Source organism: Ictalurus punctatus, chromosome 3, assembly GCF_001660625.3.
Source record: "Ictalurus punctatus breed USDA103 chromosome 3, Coco_2.0, whole genome shotgun sequence".
In the NCBI taxonomy this organism is placed as follows: Eukaryota; Metazoa; Chordata; class Actinopteri; order Siluriformes; family Ictaluridae; genus Ictalurus; species Ictalurus punctatus.
Window position 1 is genome coordinate 14,033,310 of NC_030418.2, and position 23,476 is coordinate 14,056,785.

A 23,476-nucleotide genomic window follows, 5' to 3' on the forward strand; every position below is an offset into this window, starting at 1 on the left:
GGTGCATTATCCTGCTGAAAGAGGCCACTGCCATTAGGGAAAACATCATCAGACCAGGTCACCTTCTTACATTGCCCCATGCTCCGGTTCAGATGCTCAATGCGCACTGTAGGTGCTGGATAGGGGTCAGCATGTGCACTCTGACTGGTCTGCAGCAAAGCAGCCCCATACACATCAATCTACGATGCACTGTGTTTTCTGACACTTTTCTATCATTGCCAGCATTAACTTTTTCTGCAATTTGCAATTTAGCTCTTCTGTGGGATCGGACCAGACGGGCTAGCCTTAGCTCCCCACACAGATCACTCAGCATTGGGCACCCATGACCATGGACCACTTTTAGTAGGTACTAACCACTACATACTGGGAACACCCCACAAGACCTGCCATTTTGGAAAAGCTCTGACCCAGTCGTCCAGCCATCACAATTTGGCCCTTATCGAAGTTGTTCAGATCCTTATGTTTCCTGCTTCCAACACATCAACTTCAAGAACTGTCTCTTCAATTGCTGCCTAATATATCCCATCCTGGGATGTTACGTTATGGCTGAACGGTGTATTTGAGCAGTAGGCTTTTTTATTCCTGAGGTTTCCACCCACAGAACGCATTTTGATTAAAACTGACATTGGATTCAAGTTGATTTATTTATTATTAATAGGCCTATGTGCTATTTTGTTAATGAAGTTTGGATTGCACCTATTAAATTCAGTTTATCAGTAAAACAGGTTAATAACAATAAGAACTTAATAATAAATATGGTAACTTTTATAAAGTTGGGCTGTGATTTTCACCAACAAGTAGAACTCGATGCCAACAGTATCAACAGGAAGCTTTCAATGCCTAGTCTAGTCAAGTCTAGTCCATCTTGTTATTCATTTGTATGCTGCAAATACTTTATAATGTGGCCATGTTTGGATCAATGCCTAAATCTAATCATTTCATCTGGTGGTAGCAAAGATATGTCCATAAAATCCTACGATTAACCACTTATTTTTGAGAGATTAGACTAAGAGAAATTGCCAACTCATGGACTGATGGTTAGAAAATGAGCCTTGAACCTGAGCCTGAGCATGTACGTGTAAGCTACATATCTGTATGAAAAACAGGAATAAAGCTATCGAAGGAAAACTATTTCAGACATTTGACTGGGCTGTAACCCTGTCCCTGCTTGGATCAATTCCAAAATCTAATTAGTTTATCTGTTGGTTACAGTGAAACAATTTCACCACTCGCTCTTTGAGAACCATGGCCCTAGACAATTCTGTTTCTCCTCCTCTCTGATTAAAATATACTTCCATCTATCCATCCATCCACTAAGCCACCGAGCTATAAAATGTACATGTTGATAGTTACGTTTAATAGATGTTTGCATGGTCAAACTTCAATCGTCCTTAATTGTCAACATTTTACACAATACAGTAAAGGGAAAGGAACAGAAGAGGAAATAACTGCTCTGTGTTCATTGCCAGAGCACAAAGATACTGCAGAGCTGTAAACATCTGCAGGCCTCATTTGAGGTATTAATATGTTAAAGCTTGGTGAAGAGTATTCTATGCATCACGTGGATCTTGGCCGAAGTGTTTGTGTCTTTGCTGCCTGGTGACACTGCAGGCATGCAGACTGTGGGTGGTATTGTGGCAGTGGCCATCAATATGATAGAAAACCATGATATGAGCACAGCTACATAACTACAATACTGGCATTGCATGGACTCTACAAGTTTGTGCAAAACCTTATGATCCATTTCAGATCAAATCCATCGGAGTGTCGTCTGAACACACGCTTCAACAGAAGAGATTAGACATGAGGAAAATCTGATCTTTTGTACAAAGCAGTTAACACGGTCAACATCACACATACATTTAAATATCGACCTAAAAAAAGTGCAGAATCTTCAATATTAAATATTCAACATATTGAACATTTAATTTTGCTGTTTCAAGTATTTCAAAATCCTAAAACTTACAGTCATGGCCAAAAGTTTGCGATCCCTATACGATATATTACATATGTATAGTGATCGTAAACTTTTGGCCATGACCGTAGTTTAATTCCATTTTTAAATGAAAAAAAAAAAGACTTTCAACGTGGCGTCAGACTTTTGGACCCCGCTGTAGACATGGTAATCTTACCCTGAAGTGGCATCAGGTTTCTTATATTTATGGGTTTACTAAGGGAAAAACCCTGACTAGCAATTGGTATAAATTTCTATCTGGGAATGAACAGCAGCTTTCCCAGTATAAATCATATTCAGACACCTCATAAAGCACAGCGAGTCGATAGCTACTACATGTTTTACTACATACTGTATGTACAAGTATTTTAACTTAATATACTAATTAATAAAATGGAAAACTAAAACTTCATAACAGCGCTACCATAGTACTGTTAGCATATATGCTTTCTATATCTTTCTCTTCTTTCCATTTTATCTTGCTTCCTTGGTTAAGCTAATGGTTTGCCGAGCTTCACCACACACTGCCACTATCAAAATGGACCTCCTTCACATATCGAATATATATATATATATATACACACACAAACACACACACAGTATGTACCAAAAAGCAGGATAAACATAGATTATTTACATGCACATAAATAACCTTCATGTAAAAATGTACAGATATCAAGTGTCCTCGTGTGTCAGGGCTTCGGTTCTGACCTCTCCGATGGGCTCACTGCGCTCACCCAATAAATCAGCCTACGTTTATGTTCTTTTCTTTACGTAATAAGCAGAAGAGCCAAGCTATTCCTGGTCAACTCCTGTGAGATGCCACTCCTTTTTAGTTGTAGATACTATACTGTATGTCCAGACCCATAGCAGCCACAAGAGCCATATGGTACATTCAGTGTTAACAATGCAGTGTAATGTTACAGTATTCCAGCAGACAGGTCTCAACACGTGGATTAGTCTAAATTACGGCCGTGTTCTTTCCATCCTACACAATTTTCAGTTATGCTGAGAGTTCAGCTCTATAACTACAGGAGTCTTTCTTTCACTATAATTTCCGCTATGTAAGGGGGAAATACTATCACATTACCCATCAACTACAGAATACCATGTGTCACATAAAATGAGGTTTAAGAGTAAATTTGAAAAAAAAAAAAAAAAAAGAGTAGATAACGTAGCTGAGAAGAGGACAAGAATATTTTGAAATCTTGTCAGTTTCAGCTGGTGCCTTGATCCCCTGATAACTTTATGACAAGGACAGGTCTAATGTCCCTAGGTTGACAATAGCAACATCATCTTACCAACACTATTTTAGAAAAGTGTATCGCATAATCATGTATCACTATGTAAGTATTATATCAATATATCGCCAGCCCTAGTGCTGCCTCGATACAAGAAAAGATGCAGGAAGAACACCCGAGGTGGTACGGACATGTGCTACGAAGTAGTGAAGACTCAGTATCCAAAATACCGCTAGCACTCTAGAGTCTAATCCTACAGAGCTAGGATTGTCAAAAAAGATGCTCCAACAAGACTCTCCAACATGATCAGTATAGTACATATTATATGATTTCGGGTTTGTTCACAGCATATAAGTGAGGCCTTATTGAAAAGGCAATAACACTATTTAGGCCTTTCGAAGAACTGACGAGAGAAGTAAGTTCACACACGGCAACTAATGCAGACGCGATTCCCTTTTAGTTTCCCTCGCAGTTACGTTTTTTTTTTTTTTTTAAAGCCCACTGAATATGTTTACCTTTTGGTTTTTGTAATCAGACACACAAAAATTTGAGTCTGACAAAAATCGGCCAATATATCGGTTATCAGCTTCCAAATATAAAGAATTATCGGTTATCGGTATCAAAATTTCCATATCAGTGCATCCCTATTTTTTGACATGCAAAAATGGAAGGAGAACTAATAACCATGGTTTCATCTTATAACAAGTCTTTTATTAGTCACATATACATTACAACACAGTGAAATTCTTCTTTTTGCATACCCCTGCATGTTAGGAAGCTGGTGTTAGAGCACAGGATCAGCCATGATACAGTGCCCCTGGAGAACAGAGGGTTAAGAGCCTTGCTCAAAGGCCCAACAGTGGCAGCTGGGCAGTGCTGGGTCTTGAACCCACGGTCAGTAACCCAGAGCCTTAAACATCAAGCCACCACTGCCTCATATCCTGTCATATACGACCGCTCGTCAAACACATATAGACATGTTACAAAGATAAATAAAGCTTGGAAGGAAGGAGCAGAGATCATTGGTGCCTCTGGTGAGTGTATGTCGCTAGTATAGCTTATTTGCTTTGCTAATACAAAGCTAGTACAAAGCCTTATAAATGACATGTAAATAAACCAATCAATTTTCACACTGTATTTAATTTGTATGTAAGTCGTTAGCTGTAGGCTAGCAGTGAATCTTAGAAAACAAGTTAGAAAAGAAAAAGTACAGGACTGAAATTCACAACACGCCTGACTATTAAAGCTCAATAATATGTCTTGAAAACTAGTTTAATAGTTTGAGTGCTGTAAACAGGTTCTACTTTAGTTTCTACTAATCTTCCTCTTCTTCTTCTTACTTGAAATGTTAAAAAAAGTATATAAATGTAAGAATCAAACCAACTACAGAGAACTAGCAGTTTTGAGTTCTATTTCCACACTCAGAGCTTGTTGCACATAACGATAATGATGTTCTAGTAAGTTTTATCAAAAGCATGAGTGAGAACAGGAACCGAGGAAAATGATATCAAGGTCACATGGACCGTGCTACAAGGAAATTAAACAAAAAAACCTTTCAAGTTCAACCAACTGCTGATCGATAACTGGATTTTATTGTTTATTTAATTACAGGTCAATAAGCTTTTTCTAAAGTGATTATATTCTAAACACACTTACATTAAACAGCCTTGCTAAGGATTTCTAGCAATTACCTGTGGCATTTTTATATGTTGTTTATCTTTAAAAGTTATGAAAAGAAAATGATAATGATCAAAAGAAAATGATATCAAGGTCACATGGACCGTGCTACAAGGACATTAAACAAAAAAACCTTTCAAGTTCAACCAACTGCTGATCGATAACTGGATTTTATTGTTTATTTAATTACAGGTCAATAAGCTTTTTCTAAAGTAATTATATTCTAAACACACTTAAATTAAACAGCCTTACTTAGGATTTCTAGCGATTACCTGTGGCATTTTTATATGTTGTTTATCTTTACTGTGCACATGACTGTCACTGGATTGGGGCGTCAGGCTGTGTTGGCTGACTTCCATATTCCAAACCTGACGGGCTAAAAGTAGCTAGCTGTGACTGATAAGCATGGTTCCTAGAGGGGAAAAAGCCTATGCTGTAGTGGGATAAGTATCAGGCTTGCCAACTTATCACCCACAGTGACAGAGCCACACCATTCAGATCCCTGTAATAACCTGACACAAGCCACTGGCACAGCATGCTGCCATATAAACTGATTTGCACCCAAGGTGAGTTTTATATTTATAGCCGATATGATGAGAATAATAATTTAACTATACCGCTTAGAATAACAGAAGAATAACAGATAATTTTTCTGGGGTAATTAGTTAGTTACAGTTATATTTATATAGTGCTTTTCTAGACACTCAAAGCGCTTTACATAGAATTGGGGTGGGGGGGGTAGGGGGGGGGTCTCCTCAACCACCACTAGTGTTTAGCATCCACCTGGATGATGTGAAGGCATCGCCCACCACACACCAACTAGTAGTCTAATCCTTTACAGTATAGTGGCATGCAATTTTTATTGCCAGGGTACTTCACCCCGAACTATGATTTCACAGCGCTTGTGTTTGACTTTAACGTGGAGTTACTGCATAAGCTTTTCCTACACAAACTGAACAGTTATGTCCATTCATTATGTTCACACTGTTCAGCAGTTTTTTTTTAATTTACCAGGAAACATTCAGTTTTGGTATTTGCTGCACATTAAGACTGAATGATGACTTGCAAATAATACAAATTGATAATGGGCATGATGTTAAGAATTAGAAACAAAAGAGATATATGAATTTCTTTTCCTATAACCTGTACCCTGGTTAAGAGGAGTATTTAGCTCGATGTTTCTTGTTCTAGTACTTACGAGTGTCTATTGGTCTAACTTTCATGAATGCCTTTCTAAACTGCCTATAGCCATTAATGTTACCCTCAAATTAATATACCGTGCTTTGCACAAATATCCACACCTGCTGAACTTTTCCACATTTTGTAGTGTTCCAATCTGGAACTCACATGGGGATTATATGGCACTAACCTACAAAATAGTTCATGATATTGAAGTAGGGAAGGGGGATCAATATGATCTGCTAAACTATTTACAAATTAAAGACATAAAAGTTGTCATTGCATAAGTATTCAAATCACTTATCACACCCAGCAGTGCACCACGCTCCCTCTGATCCTCTAGCACTGCTCGACTGGTCCTACCATCTCTCAGGGTACAAGAAAGGCATACATCAAGACTCTTCTCTGTTCTGGCAGGTGGCAGTGGAATGAAGTTCGCCAACATGTCTGAACAGCTGAGTCACTGGCAGTCTTCAAACGATGTCAAAAGACCTACTTCTTCTGAAAGTACTTAAATTAGCACTTTAATTAAAAATAATAATAAGAATTGTGTTGTCTGTGCTTTTCTTACTACCTCCCCAACAGAGTTTTTTGACTCCATGACCTAGTGAACCAGTATCAGGATGTATTTATTGATAGAGACTTCAAAGCACTTCTGTAAGTTGCTCTGGATAATTGCGCCTTCCAAATGCCATAAACGTAAATGTAAAAGTATTCACCCCAGTTACCATGAAACCCTCAAAACAGCCCTGGTGCAACTAGATCATCAGAACTAACATAATTTGTTGAATGGAGTTTAAAAATTACAGTGTCATGTGATCCCAATGGAAATACTTCTGTCCATGGAAGACTGTAAATCAGTGGTCACCAACACTCTTCCTTGAGATTTAACTTGCTGCAGGTTTCATCTCCAACCAAAATCTAACCCACCGGTTTTAGTTGGTCAAGAACTTCTTAAGGCAATGATTAGATGGTCAGGTGGGAACGATTATGTTTGGAGCTTAAGTCTTCGGGAAGGTAGATCTCTAGGAACAGGGTTGGTGACCACTGACTGGTCTAGAGTCTGTTAGAGAACATAGCTAAACAAACAGCACCATAAAGAAAAAATAAATAAAAAATTCTGCCTAGAGAAGTGTTTGTTAGGAGGGCACTAGTCAACCAAGAGTCCAAGTATAACTCCAAAAATCAATTTCAGTTCCACAATATAAAAAGGTGGAAAAGTTCAAAGGGGGTGAATACTTGTGCAAGGCACAGCATAACACAGCTTTCATTCGGAATATGCTTCGATATCACATTAATGAGCCAGTATTGAGAAAACTGTTAACAAGTACATTTAAGCCAGAATGTAATACTGTCAAACAATATCATAATGATAGTACTTAATATATGACAATCATATCAGAATGGCCATGTAAATATGTATCATCAGTAGCTTTAAAATTGGTATTATATGGACGTGTGGTTAGTGGTGATAAAGTAAATGTGCTCTACATCTATATGTATTACAGAAAAGCAACAAAATTAGAAGTATAATCATTGACTTTATTTCATTTTAAATCTATGTTGGTACAGCCCAATGACACAATACAGAGACAGCCATGATGAACTGCAGTCTGTACAGCTTATAACAACACCGTCAGACATAAAGGAGAGATTTATAGACAAACACTTTCAGATATGTGATGCATTTAAAGATATATAAGTTAGACAAGTCCCCAGCTAAAGGCAGCTCCAAATTGGAGGGTTAGCCAAACACGAGGCTGTGATTTAGGTAACATGACTCCCAAGTATTACAGTAAAATTGTTGTGATGCTTAATAGATGGAAAGTAGAGTGTGCTATACCCTCAGGCAACAGGTGGCCTTTCATCATTTGCGTACAGTTAAAGGAGGAAACGTAATACTGGTAAAGCAGCACTGTTTGACTAGATGCGTTCAACATGCATAAGTTAGGCTTTCCTAATGAAAGATGACATGTAGGAAACAAGCCCATCCAAATCCAACATAACAGTTATATTGTTTTGGAAGTAGACTATATCAGCAATAAGGTGAAATTATTAGAAGTATAAGATTGAAAAAAATTGAAAAACAAGAATCTGTTAAACAGCAAATCATCTGATTTGGATTCATACTTTCACCCCTAGAAATGTATCAAAACTGTGTATACCTGTATTTTTTAAAACTCATTGAGAATCTTGGAATTTGCATGGCAGTATGTCTGTGATAATGCTCTATCATTTGAACTAAAGTGCTATTTTATTGCTGTTTGCATAGTCTGATTATGATTCGGATATCCCTTGCTACATATTAAAAGCCCTTAATGTGACCTGCAATATGTTGACGCATACATTTCTAACCATTTCTATCAGTTAAACGTCTAAAGACCATGACTGAGAGTGCTATTTGTGTATTTGTGCCTTCTGCTATATTAATTCTGCAAACATGAATTCTGAAATAACAAACTATGATCAACAAATCATATATCGTGCAGCTTTATCTCATGACATAGCTGGTGCTCTATCTGCTCGTGCGGAACAGTGTAACGATCAGTCCAAGCATTGCAGCACAGTTTGTGCCAGTCAGAAATAGATCCAAGAAAACTGCTGGTGCAGACGTTGTTATAAAAAGCAGAACAGTCCGTGTTCTCTCTTACATGCAGCAACTGCAAACTGGTACCATTAGGTATCATTGCTAACAAGTTTTTTGTTGTTGTTGTTGTTTTTTAAAGTACAGAGTTCACTTTATCCAAACTTTTAACCAAGTCAGGATAATAGAACTCTTTAAGGACCAATTGGTAAATCTAATTTTTTTAAGTTTTGACACAAACTGCATACCTCAAACAGACTTATTTCACCAGAACTAGCAGATAGGCCAAGAATGCAAGTAGGAAATGTTCTCCCATGTCAACATAACTGAATGTCTGTCTCATCGCCAAACAAAGCCTACAATCTATTGTACATGGTGTTACATACAGCTTCATGATGCTCCCCTGACCAGTGCTATTCTTGATCAGTACTATTAGTCACAAATTTCACATGCTCATTTGTTGACTTGGTGCAACAAAACCCCCATTCATCCTAGCTGGGTGAAATGATAGAGCGGAAAGATACACACAGGGCTTTGGTTAGAATAATAATACATGCTGAACAACGCACGTACGGCCTTAGTTTATTCCACAGATGTTTGGAATACTTACAGACTGGTTTTTAATTCAGCTTTTGTTAGTAGGTTTAGTAGTAATTTTAGTAGGTTACTTTTGTTTATTTTCTATACAATCCCCAAAATGACGTTAAGTCGTTAAGCTTGTAATGATCCAAAAATATAACAAAACACATAAATTAATTATAAAGCCATATTAAAATGTGGGCTCCTGAGTGTGGTGCAACAGAAAAGTGTTCACCCGATCATCCAGAGATCACAAGCTCTCTCCCCTATCAATCACAGTGATACTAGCTGATCACAGGTGTCTGGGAGTTACAATTACACTTATTCATTTATCAGACGCTTTTATCCAAAGCAACTTACAAAGGAGTTCATGCATGTGGAAGGAGGGGCATATCATTTTCCTCCGAGTGTGTTGCATAAGCAGCAGATCTAGTAATGTAATGTAGACATAGAATAAATTATGGAGCAAATCAGAGAGTGTGAGAGAGAGAGAGAGAGAGAGAGAGAGAGAGAGAGAGAGAGAGAAAGGAAGGAAAACGTTTATTATAATCTCCTACATAAGCAATAAAATAAATCAGTAATAACTTATATTAATGACTTACTAATAACTTATTACTTGCCTGATTTTATAGATTACACGACAATTATTTTCCTAATTTCCTCACCCCTTATATAATAATAAGAAGGGAGTGTTAAAACCCAAATCAGATATTTGACAGATATCTGATATTTTCCAGGGAGTTAGTGTCTGATATTGATGGTTAATGCAGACTGGAACAATGGTCAGTGTCTTTGTCTTTGCACATTGTCTATGCAGTGAGCTGCTGAGGATTAGGATGGCTTGTGGTGTGAAGTTCTCAACAACGGAAACATCAAATATTTTGCGACCTGACTTGATTTGTCCATTTCAAAGGTTTGTCCATTTCATAGGCCGGCTAGGGAATTATTGTCTTGAAATACTTAAATTAGAACTGAAACTGGTCTTTCCTTGCAGGTTTTAGAGACTGCAATAGCCTTTTACTGGTTTCATATCTCACACAAGCAAATGTTGCATTCCTAGTGCTTAATGCCCGTTAAAACACCACAACACTTCATAAATGCGGGCTTTCTACTCTGTACTTAATCTGTTTGGCCATTTTTGAGTCACCACATAAAAAACCCTGAATATAATTACACAAAGCACTAAACTTTATACCGATACAGCGAGATACCAGCTCTAATTCAATGAATCTATCAGGAACAAATAATCCACCCATACATTTTCCACACGGGGTTCATGCTTAATATAATACATTGTCGGTTTCTAAACTTACCCAAGACGTTAACTAGATACTTCTGGTAAGAAATCGAATAATCTGTGCTTGAGCTGCAACATTTTAATCTGCCCCGGTCACATTCTACACACTGCTTTACATTGGCAAAAGTATTATAAATTGTACAAACCAACAAAGCAGGATTAAACTGTATTTAACAAAGGATTTAAACATACCCTTCACCTAAATAGTCATTTCAGCAGTATCCTCTTAATAAAAGCCTTAAATTATTATACATAATGTCAGAAAATAATAGCTAGGAGAAGAAGGCCTATTCACTACACACATCATATATTCATATAGTCAGAAGTAGATTTCACTTCATATACATTTTCTGTATTAACACTGCCTTATTTAATATGGTCTTCAAATAAACAGCATTCTTTAACAGTTTTCTAAGCTTCCTTTTCATTAATCATGATTAGTGATGGGTGAATGCGCTGCCAGAGTTTTCATTTACGCCTTCAGACTTTGCGTTTACGCTCCGCAAGTTTATATTTGCCATTCTGGCACAAAGCTCTCTCGTGGGCGAAGATTTACTCTCATTGGTTAGTGAGATTTAGATCAAGCGCTCCCTGACCAGGAAGTAGAGACTTCAGTAGCACGAACTGTGGAGAGCGTTCTGGATGCGGTTCTCTGTATAATTACAGTGTTTGTGCATCTTAGTGGAAATTACTTTCTTAGTCAGTATATTAGTTTATAATTAATATTTGAGGTTTGGGTAGTCTCATACGTCTATTTTCTTTTTTTAGATGAGCTCTTGGAGTGTCGCGGTTGTCGTCATCATCAACCTCATCATCCTTCTCCTCAACGGGACACTCAGGGGGTGCTTCTCATTTCTTATTTGTGCATTCTCATTTCCTTTCCTCGCTTCCTCTCCATGCATCTTAGCTCCACCCCCTTGGGATGTGAGGGAAGGATGCAATGATGAGATGAGAAGAGGGAGGAAATGAAGCAAGTCTAATAGAATATCTTCGCTCTCTCAAGCGTCATTCAAAGCGACGTCAGCTACTGGTGACTGTGCTCAGCTGGATGACCTCACTGCGCTTCTGGGATCTGCCGTTATGCTTATTTTTTTTGACGTGCTGTTCCGTTGTTGGAGCTCGGTTAATAACAACACTCTTAATAAAGCAAAATGCACTAATAGTATGCCAAATGTCTGGGTTATTCAACAATGAATTAATAAACAATACATAAATTATAGCATCTTTTGTACATCTGTTTTGCATATCCAAACATGCAAGGATCAATTAATTACAATACTCATTGTAAGCATATTATTATTCAATTATATTTCACACAAAATTAAATCACATCATCAAAGGATTTTTTGTGTGAGATTGTGGCAGATGTATAGGAGATGGGGAATTTACACGAGCGTCAGGTTTTCCAACAAGAAACACGTCCGCATGGGATACACCCGTGTATCCTCGCTCCTAGCTCCTCTGGAAGCTTCCTCACTCCTTGTTCTTCACCTCCTCGCGGTGCAATTAGAGAATTGATATCAAGATGGTTGACGCAGATCGATTTCCGGTTCACGTGCTGGAGGACGGAGGAGCGAGGAAACGAGGAAGTATCAGTTTGTGTATTGAGAAGCACCCAAGCTGTCGATCCAAATCTCACTAGCCAATGAGAGTAAATCGCTGTTAAGCTCCGCCCACACATGAGATTTATGCTAGGATGGAGAACAAAAACCTACGGACCGTAAGTGTAAAGTCTGAAATTGCATTCATAACCCATGACTAGCGGAAAAGGAAGCTTAGAAAACAAAGAATGCTGTTTATTTGAAGACCATGTTAAATTTTTGCCACTGAGTTCACTGTTTTCAGTTTCAGACTGTTTTTCATCTCTCATTGTATATTTTTGTTCATTTCTTGAAAAGTTACGGTCAATTCTTTTAGAACAAATTTAATTCCATAATATTACATCTAAAGTTGATTGGTTGAGCACATTTCTGCTGTGACTGGTTGTAGTGAAGTTATTTAATGGGTTTCTAAATACAGTTCCCCTTATTTGCCCACTATGGTGATTATTATACTTTACGTATCTTTTCAAAGATGTGAACTATATCTGTTCAAATGTTGTCTTATGCTCGTATGAGAAGAAGCACCGATTCCCAAGGATATGTGTGTGTTAGTCTGGCAAGAGAACTGCTTTATACTATCATCATATAGCAGAGATAGGAGCAATAGAGGAATCTTAATTAGCAACCCTGGGACTTTTGAACTCCCTTTTCTGGTAGTTAGGTAAGTGAGAAAAATGACTATTATGGGATGTGGAAGGAAAACTATGATGGATTTCATATGATAAATAAGTCCATGTATGGGTAAAGGGAAGAAGGAGAATTTATGTTAATCAAGTCTGTTTGCAACCAATCGTGTATTTTACTCATTGTTCTGTATATTATGAATAATTCATGTATGTCTCTATCCATGTCCCTCGTAGCACTCCGAGGTAAGGCATGGTTGGGGTTGGTAAGGTAAGAGTGGCTACTTGGATTCCTGAGCAATTGCTGATTGAATTTACCACTAGTTAGCTAAGTGGTGCCATGACTGCGCTGCCACACGATCCATCTAGAAAGGCGAGCAAATCAGTGGAACATCGTCTTATATCTGTCAAAACGCAACTTTTTTTAATTGGAATTTAAATTGTATGGAATTATGAATGAAGATTTTACAAAGATTTCCATTTGTTGAACAGCTGAGATACACTTACTGAGCACTTTATTAGGAACACCTGTACACCTACTCATTCATGCAGTTATGTAATCAGCCGATCATGTGGCAGCAGTGCAATGCATAAAATCATGCAGATACGGGCCATCAGCTTTGGGTGATGTTCACATCAAACATCAGAATGAGGGGAAAATGCAACCTCAGTGATTTTGACACTCCATGGAATGATTGTTAATGCCAGACGGGCTGTATTGAGTTTTTCTATAACTGCTCATCTCCTGGGATAAAGAAAAAAACATCCAGTGAGTGGCAGTTCTGCGGACTTAAACGTCTTGTTGATAAGAAACGTCAACAGAGAATGGCCAGACTGATCTGAGCTGACAGAAAGGCTATAATATCTCAGATTACCACTCTGTACAATTGTTGTGAGCAGAAAAGCATGTTGAACCTTGAGACAGATGGGCTACAACAGTAGAAGACCATTTCTACTGATAAGAAACCTAATTGCCATCTATATCATGCTCCCAGTTCCTATCACAAACACTGTCAAGAAAGTAGATATGGTTCTTTAGAATGGACCATGGTTATTTACTCTTTAACTCTGAAATGCAATACACTGAAATTCTGAAAAACTAAACAGTAAATGTTTCCTTTATGATACAGTAAAACATACTGCAAATAAATATCTCTTACTTTAGAAACCAACATTAACTGCTGAACATCACAATCCTGAATGTCTAATCCTAAATTAAAGCAAATTACACACTGTAAGAATGTTTTTTTATTTTGATTTGCATTATTTATAGAACATTTATTGACTTTCAACCCCTCATTGTTCTCAAGAAATAGAAAAACAAACCTGGGGGTGTGTGAGCGCTAGCTATGTGATGCTCAGAGTAAAAAACAACACAAACATCAGATACAAATGCTGTAAAAGTAATGTGCAGAGAAACGAGGAGGACGTGTAATTCTACAAAGCAATAAAACAAAAGTAATGGATGCATGTTTCACCTCTTGTGACAAAGAACACGAAACACCACTCCGGATCGAAAGCACAGATAAACTTGTTAAGTAGCATTGCTTTTACATCATGTGACCAACAGATGATATTCCTGTATCAGTTCATTCCTGATAAATGGAAATGTACAATTATGGCATTGTGTTTTGTTTATTTATTTGTATTTCCAGAAAAGAGAAAAGGATGACAACAATCTTTTATAAGTGGATTCCATAATACAGCAACTGAAATGAACTTTTAGGCCACACCATAGCTTCAGTTCTATATTAATAGATAATTTATCTAATAGATAATAGATCAATTTACACAGAAAATCTCTGTTCATCATTTTCGCATAACAGAAAATGGATGGACGGATGGACGGACGGATGGATGGACGGACCATATCCATGCATGTCCATGCTGGGCTGTATACTCTGCTACCAAGCAATTCAGAACAATATCGACATTAACCAAAAACTTCTTTACAAGCAGGTGGTCATCAAAACCAAATCTCAATACACTTACATTTGTTATTTGCTACACTGTATGGCCAAAAGTACTGTATGAGGTCACCTGATCATTACACCCATATGTGTTTGTTGAACATCCCATTCCAAAATAATGGGCGGTAATATGGAATCGGTCTCCTTTTCTCTTCTGGGAAAGCTTTCTACCAGGTTCTAGAGCGTGGCTGTTGAGACTTCTGCTCATTCAGCCAAAACAGCATTAGTGAGATCAGGCACTGATGTTGGGTGAGGAAGCCTAGTTCCAGTTCATCTTAAAGGTGGTGAGTGGGGTTGAGGTCAGGGCTCTGTTCAGGACACTTGAGTTCTTCTGCTCCAACCTTGGCAAACCATTACTTCATGGATCTCGCGTCGTGTACAGGTGCATTGTGATGGTGGAACAGGTTTGGCCTAGGCTTGCTGCGATAGTCGGTGTTCCCGGTGTTACACGGTGTTCGGCCGCACACCGATTACATCACTTGCCCACCATGGCACCGCCCCCACAGTCATTTTGCTTTTTTAGAGTAATAAAAATTATTTCGTTCAGTTAGAGGATGCACACTACAATTAAAAACCGTACGCGACTGCTCAATTCAGCATGAGTCGAATGAGTCGCAGCACAGATCAGATTTCATTTATCATGTAACGAGAGTGAGGCGAGCTGAATGACAAGACAATGGTGGAAGATTTGGTTTCAAAAGTTCTATGTTTAATATGAGCGAGTACTGTTTTGTTGTCGTTGTGTTTTTCCATTAAGAATAATAATGAACCCACCATTCAAGCAATTGCTACCCCTGAATTGCCGCGAATTCGAAAGAGAAAGTAAAATGCGCACATCCGCAGGGGCATTCATATGCGTTTAAAAGCGAGGTGTAAAAGAGGGAATCCGGTGATACCAGTATTACCGGGGTTGTCACACGTCGACTAACCGGTGGGAAAATTTCCTCACCGTCACGGCCCAAGTTTTTGGCATTTTTGTATAACCTGGCAGTGCAAATAAAGATTCGCCTCATTTACTATGAGCATGTCAGTATCGGATCAGTATCAGGTGACATCAGATATTGGTATTGTGTTTAAAATAAACAAGTCAAAACTCAATGCTAGTGGCATTGACAGGGATGCCGCCCTCACCAACAAGTTTAGCCCTCCTTTTTACGAATTTGTATGCCAGATCTACTCTTACATTATACTGCATACAGTGCCCTCCACTAATATTGACACCCTTGGTAAATATAAGCAAAGAAGGATGTGAAAAATTGTTTTTATTGTTTAACCTTTTGATCAAAAATATTCACAAAACTACTCTTCTTTCATGGATCTCAAACAATTGCAAACAACACAGGTTTATAAAAAAAAAAAACTCTTTGTTAAATATATGTGTGCCACAATTATCGGCACCCCTATGAATTAATATGAGAAAAAAATATTTGAAGTATATTCCCATTAATATTTTACATTTTTTAGTACACCTAAAGACTTGGAACAGGAAATTGTTCAACCCTGACTTCCTGTTTCACAGGGGTATAAATATGATGTAACATACAGGCCAAATTCCCTTAGTCATTCATAACATTGGGTAAGACCAAGGAATATAGCTGTGATGTGCGGCAAAAGGTTGTTGAGCTTCACAAAATGGGAAATGGCTATAAGAGAATAGCACAAGCATTGAAAATGCTCATTTCCACCATCAGGGCAATAATTAAGAAGTTCCAGTCAACTGGAAATGTTATGAATCAACCTGGAATTGGACGTGTGTCTATATTGTCTCAACGCACTGTGAAGAATTTTTTTTATTGGTAAAGTTAAAAATATTAGATTAATAGATAGTAAATTAAACCAGGCAGTTTTATAACTAACCCTGTAGATGACAATATAGATGACAATATAGCAATATAAGATCAACAATTAGAATGTTTTAGAGAGACCGAACTATCTTCATTAATCTCTTCAGCGAAATAATCAACTTGCATACATGATCCTTTACCTACATGTTTCTTTAAACGGATTTGTCCTGGAGAAATTGAACCGCTTCTAAATATAATCAATTCTTCCCTTACCACTGGCTATGTACCGAAATCATTTAAATTAGCAGTTATTAAACCCCTGATTAAAAAACCTGACCTTGACCCCTCTCAACTGTCCAGTTATAGACCTATATCAAATCTCCTCTTTTTCTCCAAGATATTAGAAAATGTTGTAGCACAGCAGCAATGCTCATATCTACACAGGAATAACATTCATGAAATGTATCAGTCAGGTTTAGACCTCATCATAGCACAGAGACAGCGTAAATTAAAGTAGTAAATGACCTACTACTGGCTTCTGATCAGGGTTGTGTCTCAGTGCTTGTATTGCTTGACCTTAGTGCAGCTTTTGATAATATAGATCATACTATTTTCCTTGACAGATGAGAAAATGTTGTTGGCATTAAGGGAACGGTCCTCTCCTGGCTCAGGTCTTATTTGACCGTTCGTTATCAGTTCGTAGATGTAAATGGAGACTTCTCTACTCATAGTGAGGTTAAATTTGGTGTTCCACAAGGTTCTGTTTTAGGCCCACTGCTTTTTACTTTATATATGCTACCTCTAGGTCAAATTATTCATAAACATAGCAATAGCTTCCACTGTTATGCTGATGATACACAGCTGTATGTTTCAGCAAAGCCAGACGATAGCAGCTTAATAAAGTTGAAGAATGTGTAAAGGACATTAGATGTTGGATGCTTATTAACTTCCTCTTATCTAATCCTGATAAGACAGAAGTACTTCTACTAGGCCCACGTGTAGCTAGAAGTAAGCTTTCTGATTACACAGTAACTCTGGATGGACTTTCCATTTTGTCATGTGCAGCAGTAAAAGACCTTGGAGTGATCGTTGACTCCAGTCTAGCATTTGATGCTCATGTAGATAATATTACTAGCATAGCCTTCTTTCATCTCAGAAATATTTCTAAGATAAGAAATATATTGTCACTACACGATGCAGAAATTTTAGTTCATGCTTTTGTCACCTTTAGACTAGATTACTGTAATGCCATTTTGTCTGGATGTTCCAGTAGGTGCATAAACAAACTCCAGTTAGTCCAGAATGCAGCTGCTAGAGTCCTAACTAGAACCAGATGATACGACCACATCACCCCGATCTTATCAACACTGTATTGGCTCCCAGTTAAATCTCGCATTGATTATAAAATACTTTTATTAACCTGTAAGGCATTAAACGGTCTTGCGCCACAGTATCTAAGTGACCTTTTGGTTTTCTATGATCCGCCAGCCTACTTAGATCAAAAGGTGCAGGCTATCTGACGGTACCTCGAATAGTGAAGACTACAGCAGGGGGAAGAGCTTTCTCTTATAGAGCCCCACAGTTATGGAACAGTCTTCCAATTAGTGTTCGGGACTCAGACACAGTCTCAGTGTTTAAATCTAGACTTAAAATGTATTTGTTTACTCAAGCCTACCATGAGTAGACTTTCTATTATGCTAAGCACAGTCCTAATAATCTTTTCTCTCCCTCTCTCCTTCTGTCGAGCCACACACGATTTTATGGCGATACTAGAGATCCTGATCCTTTCTGCTCTCCGGACCTGCCTGATCCGTTCCGATGTCCTACCTCTGGATGGAGCTCTCATCTACTCCAATTCCAGAATGCTGGGACTACGGTTGCTCCTAAGGCCAAACAGACTTCATATAAAACCATAATGAACTTTCTTTACTTTTACACTATCTGTTGTTACCCAGATGAGGATGGGTTCCCTTCTGAGTCTGGTTCCTCTCAAGGTTTCTTCCTCTTAACATCTCAGTGAGTTTTTCCTTGCCACTGTCGACACTGGCTTGCTCAATTGGGAGTAATTCACACATTTAAAATCTGTATACCGTGTTTATAGGTTTCTGTAAAGATGCTTTGAGACAATGTCTATTGTAAAAAGCGCTATACAAATAAAATTGAAGTGAATTGAAGAGGACGGTTCGAGTGGCCAGAAATCTCCAAGCATCACAGCTGGAGAATTGCAGAAGTTAGTTGCGTCTTGACGTCAGAAAGTCTCCAAAACTACAAGAAAAAAGGCTTCAAGAAAAAAGCCTCTACTCTCATCCAAAAACAAACACAAGCGTCTTCGGTTTGCCAGACACTACTGGAACTTCAAATGGGATCGGGTTCTATGGTCAGATGAAACCAAAATAGAGCTGTTTGGCAATAAACACCAGAGGTGGTTTTGGTGCACACAGAGAGAGGTAGCCATATGGAAAATTACCTCACGCCCACGGTTAAATATGGTGGTGGCTCTTTAATGTTTTGGGGCTGTGTTTCTGCCAGAGAACCTGGACATTTTGTTAGGATACATGGCATCATGGACTATCAAATATCAACATATATTAAATGAAAACCTGACTGCCTCTGCCAGAAAGCTTAAAATGGGCCATGGATGCATCATCCAGAAGAACAATGATCCAAAACATACATCAAAATCAACACAAAAATGGTTTACTGACCACAAAATCAAGGTCCTGCCATGGCCATCCCAGTCCCCTCACTTGAAACCCATAGAAAACCTGTGGGGTGAACTGAAGAGGAGAATCCAACAGAGTGGACCTCGAAATTTGAAGCATCTGGAGAGATTCTGTGTGGAGGAATGGTCTCAGATCCCTTGCCATGTATTCTCCAACCTCATCAGGCATTATAGGAGAAGACTCAGAGCTTTATCTTGGCAAAGGGAGGTATCACAAAGTATTTCTTAAAAGGGTAATGATAATGAGTCTTTATTGATCACATACAGCATAGTGAAATTATTTTCTTCGTATACCCCAGCATGTCAGGAAGCTGGGGTCAGAGCGCAGGGTCAGCCATGATACAGCGCCCCTGGAGCAGAGAGGGGTTTTTTGTGCTTTTTTGCAGAAAACTACTTGAACTGGTGAAATTGTGATCGTACTAAATTGTTTTGCACGCTCTTTCACAGTGATGTCTGTTGGTAAATGAGACCTTTTAGCGGTACTTATGTTCGATGCATGTGTATCAAAGCGGGCTTTGACTGATTGCGTGTTGTGATGACGTCACATGATGTGTCTTGGTCCGAATATGTGGAAAATCTGCAGTAATCTTTAAAAAAAAATAGCAAGCTCCTCCGAACTTTGTAGAGTTCTTTTGATTTTGCATTCATTTCTCAATGATCATAAAATCCTGGAGGGACTGACTATTAGGAAGAAACACGGCATGAATCCAGTAGCTGATTAGGGACAAGAAACACTTAAAGCACTGACTTTATGCGTGTGTGAGTGTGTGTGATAGTTTGCCCAATGCTCTTCTTAGTGTCATCGATAAGGCTACATGATGTTGTGCATTGCTCAGCCCTAATAATGTCCTTATTAGATATATTAGATTTCAGCCCGTCCATCTAATATCATGACCAGCAGCTACTGCATTTCCTAATCTCATGGAAAAACGTCTTCAGCACTGAGCTGTGGGTCAGGAATAAATAACACCTGGAGGAAAAAAAAAAGATCTGTACAAAAGTCGGCTGCATAGATTTATCGACATAATACACTCTCACCTGCACCTTTCCTCGTCACTGGGGTGGAATCCTCAAGGGAAACTCTCCTGTATCTTTAATATCTATTTTTCACCTGGAAATTTGGATATATTGCATTTTTTAAATGTACAGAAATGGAAGGTATTTCGTTTTAAAGCTTTAACAGCTACACTACACACCTTTCCAGGTAAATGAAAAGGTACAAAAGATCTAAGGAAAAGTGGTTTAGTGTCCTTTTTGTCTGAGAGTGTAAACTTTACAAATAGCACAGTTCATATCAGATACATGAATAAGGCGAGACTGGTTTAATCATTAGAGTGCACACTGTGTGGGAAGCGTTTCGGATTAGACTTGATCAAATCGAGGTGACTAGAACATAACTGCTGAGGGTGAATGAGATGCGGCCGGAGATCCGCATCCGGCAAAACAGGTAAGTTAGTCAGCTAGCACACACCAGCGTTAGCTACAGCGCTAACATGAGGTCTTGTGGAACATATATATTTATATATATATGAGACGCGTTTTCTGAGCTAGCTTGACTGTCTAGTGCACGGACGGTAACAGCGTTAGCGGTACCTGACATCTGCAGACCATGTCGGCGTCCTGGGCCAGGAGGTCCACCACTTTGCCCTTGCCTTCATCGCCCCACTGGGCTCCAAGCACTACGGTCACTTTGTTGCCGAGGCCCGGAGCGGTCCGCGCCACCGTGCTCCCGTTATCTGACATGACCGAGTGTCCGTGTGCGCCCTAGCCGCTCACTGCTTCACTTCCCGATGCGTCTCCGCCGAGGCCACCTAACTGTACACTCACTGTCTTCACGACACAGCCGCGTATTATCCCCAGACACGCCCCCCACATAGGCTGCGTCTCAAACCGCACGCTGCTGTACACAGTATGATTAATAATCTGATCTTCTGCTTAGTGCGTCAGTGCGCGGTTTGGGACGCAACCACAGGCAGGACATACAGGGTCCTAAACTAGGCGCAAAATCCGTTATGTCAGTCGCAGTGTAGTCAGGCGTGCTGTGAAATGAGGACGCTGGGTATGAGCCCTGTTTATTAATAATAACAAGAAGAAGAAGAAGAAGAATAGTAAAAGAAACATAATAAACAATAGCAGTGACTATAAGAAAATAAATTATATAGAAATTATATTTATATATTGAGGAAGAACTAGAGAGAGAGGGAGAGTTCTTCCTCACATATGGATGTGATGGTCAGGTATCCACAAGCTTTGTCTATATTTATATAATTTATTCCATCTATTTTGTATACTGCTTATCCTACACAGGGTTGAGCCTGGAGTCTATCCAAGGGAACTCGGGGCATGAGGCGGGGTACACCCTGGACGGGGTGCCAACCCATCACAGGACACAATCATACAGCTATTCACACACATACAGACAATTTGGAAATGCCAATCAACATACAACGCATGTGTTTGAACTGGGAAAGGAAACTGGAGTACCCAGAGGGCCCCCCCACCGAAGTGGAGAAAAAAACACTCCAAAAAAACACAAGGCGGAGAAAGGATTCGAGCCTTCAACCAGGGAGGTTCGACGCAAGCATGCTATCCACTAAGCCACCACGCCCACCACATTATTTATTTATTTGTTTGTTTTATTTGTTTATTATTATGTTCATTTTGCCAGTGATAGTTGGAGCTAATGGTAATGTGCTCAATTCTTTTGCCCATCAGTAAGACATTTGGGTTACATTCCTGCCCAGGGGCACAAAATATGTACCGAATATATAGTGCATCAATACAGGAAGAAAGAAAGCCTACTAAAGGTAACCTAATATGCTAGTATGCGGTTTGGGATGTAACCACAGGCTTAATTGTGCCCTAAGGGAAACAGAGTGCACCAGACAGAATGATGAAGCCATTATGTCATACCTTATGTAGTGCACTTATACAGGGAAGCCATGTAGACTGTAGACAGCTGAAATAAGCACGTTAATCTATGTGCATAAAGAACTGTCTGGTCTGTTAGGTGTGTACACTTGCAATCAAAATGATTCAACCCCTGTGCAAATCAGGTTTATTGTCAAAATTTTCTGACTTTCAGCTGTATGCAATGAACAAATCAAACAAAAGCAATTGAAATAGTTTAACACAACGAATGCTTCAAGTCGTTTCCCCAAATTCAACTGAAAATGCAACTTATAATGATTTTTTCTGTTTAAAAATTATTCAACCCCTGAATAGAATCCCTCACAACAGCACAAATATGCAAACCTGGTGTCTGGTAATCAAGGGCTTTATTAGTTGCACCAGGTGTGCTTTGAGCTAGAACACATGAAATACCTGAACTGGCTAGGGGCAGAAATGGTATGAAATACCTGAACTGGCTAGGGGTAGAAAATGTATGAAATATCTGGACGGGGCAGAAAAAGGAAGCTATCAATGGCTGCAACCAGATTTCTGAGAAGGCAGGTTGTGAAAACCACTCAAGTGACTGCAAAGACCCTCAGTAAGACTTGGTGGCAACAGGCACTGAGGTTTCAGTGAGCACAATAAGGCGTGTACTAAACACAGAAGGTTCCCAAAGACATATATCACTACTGACCCAAAAGCACAAGAAAGTCATCTCAAAGTCATATAAAGAAGTCACAGAAGGAAGCTGAAGCTTGGGCATCATTGGGCCTTCCAACAGGACAAATTCCACCAAGGCTTGGTTGCAGAAGAAGTCCTGGAAGATTCTACAGGGCCATCACAGTCACTTTACTTGAACCCCATAGAAAATCTCTGGTGCGATTTGAAGAAGGTGTTTACAGTATGCAAACCCAAGAATATTACTGAACTGGAGGCCATTGCTCATGAGGAATGGGATAAGATTCCTCAGGAAGCTGGTGTCTGGCTATGCATCTCATTAGCAGCAGGTCATAACAGCAAATGAATGCTCTACTAAGTACTAAAGATGCTTGCCACGAAGGGGTTGAATAATTTTGAGACTGGAGAAATCATTATAAGTTGCATTTTCAGTTGAATTTGGGGAAACCACTTGAAGCATTCATTGTGTTGAACAATTTCAATTGCTTTTGTTTGATTTGTTCATTGCATACAGCTGAAAGTCAGAAAATTTTGACAATAAACCTGATTTGCAGTGGGGGTTGAATCATTTTGATTGTAGTAATAAAGGTTTTACAGAACCAAATACCAGTTGTGTTCTTTTTTTGAAGGTTTGAAGTCAGCGATTGTTGATGGCTGAAGCCTCAAAAAGCGGTTATTGACATTACGTTAAATAT

The 23,476-nt window shown here is 38.9% G+C and overlaps 1 protein-coding gene and 1 long non-coding RNA gene across 3 annotated transcripts in view; one reads left to right on the plus strand and one right to left on the minus strand.

The window, feature by feature from the left end:
• adss2 (adenylosuccinate synthase 2) overlaps positions 1 to 21,083 on the minus strand; it is a 32,705-nt gene extending 11,622 nt beyond the window's left edge. Inside the window, exon 1 of the mRNA XM_017464437.2 lies at positions 20,805 to 21,083. Coding sequence (XP_017319926.1) covers positions 20,805 to 20,954 — 150 coding nt within the window. The 5' untranslated portion in view covers positions 20,955 to 21,083. The remainder of the gene's footprint in view (positions 1 to 20,804) is intronic.
• LOC124627710 (uncharacterized) lies at positions 18 to 11,673 on the plus strand. 2 transcript variants are annotated; one of them, XR_006982200.2, is made up of 4 exons: positions 18 to 4,229; positions 6,469 to 6,558; positions 10,032 to 10,127; positions 11,280 to 11,673. It is a non-coding gene; the product is annotated as an uncharacterized LOC124627710 (long non-coding RNA). The 2 variants fall into 2 exon arrangements; XR_006982198.2 differs by lacking the exons at positions 6,469 to 6,558; positions 10,032 to 10,127.
• Positions 21,084 to 23,476: the final 2,393 nt, after the last annotated feature.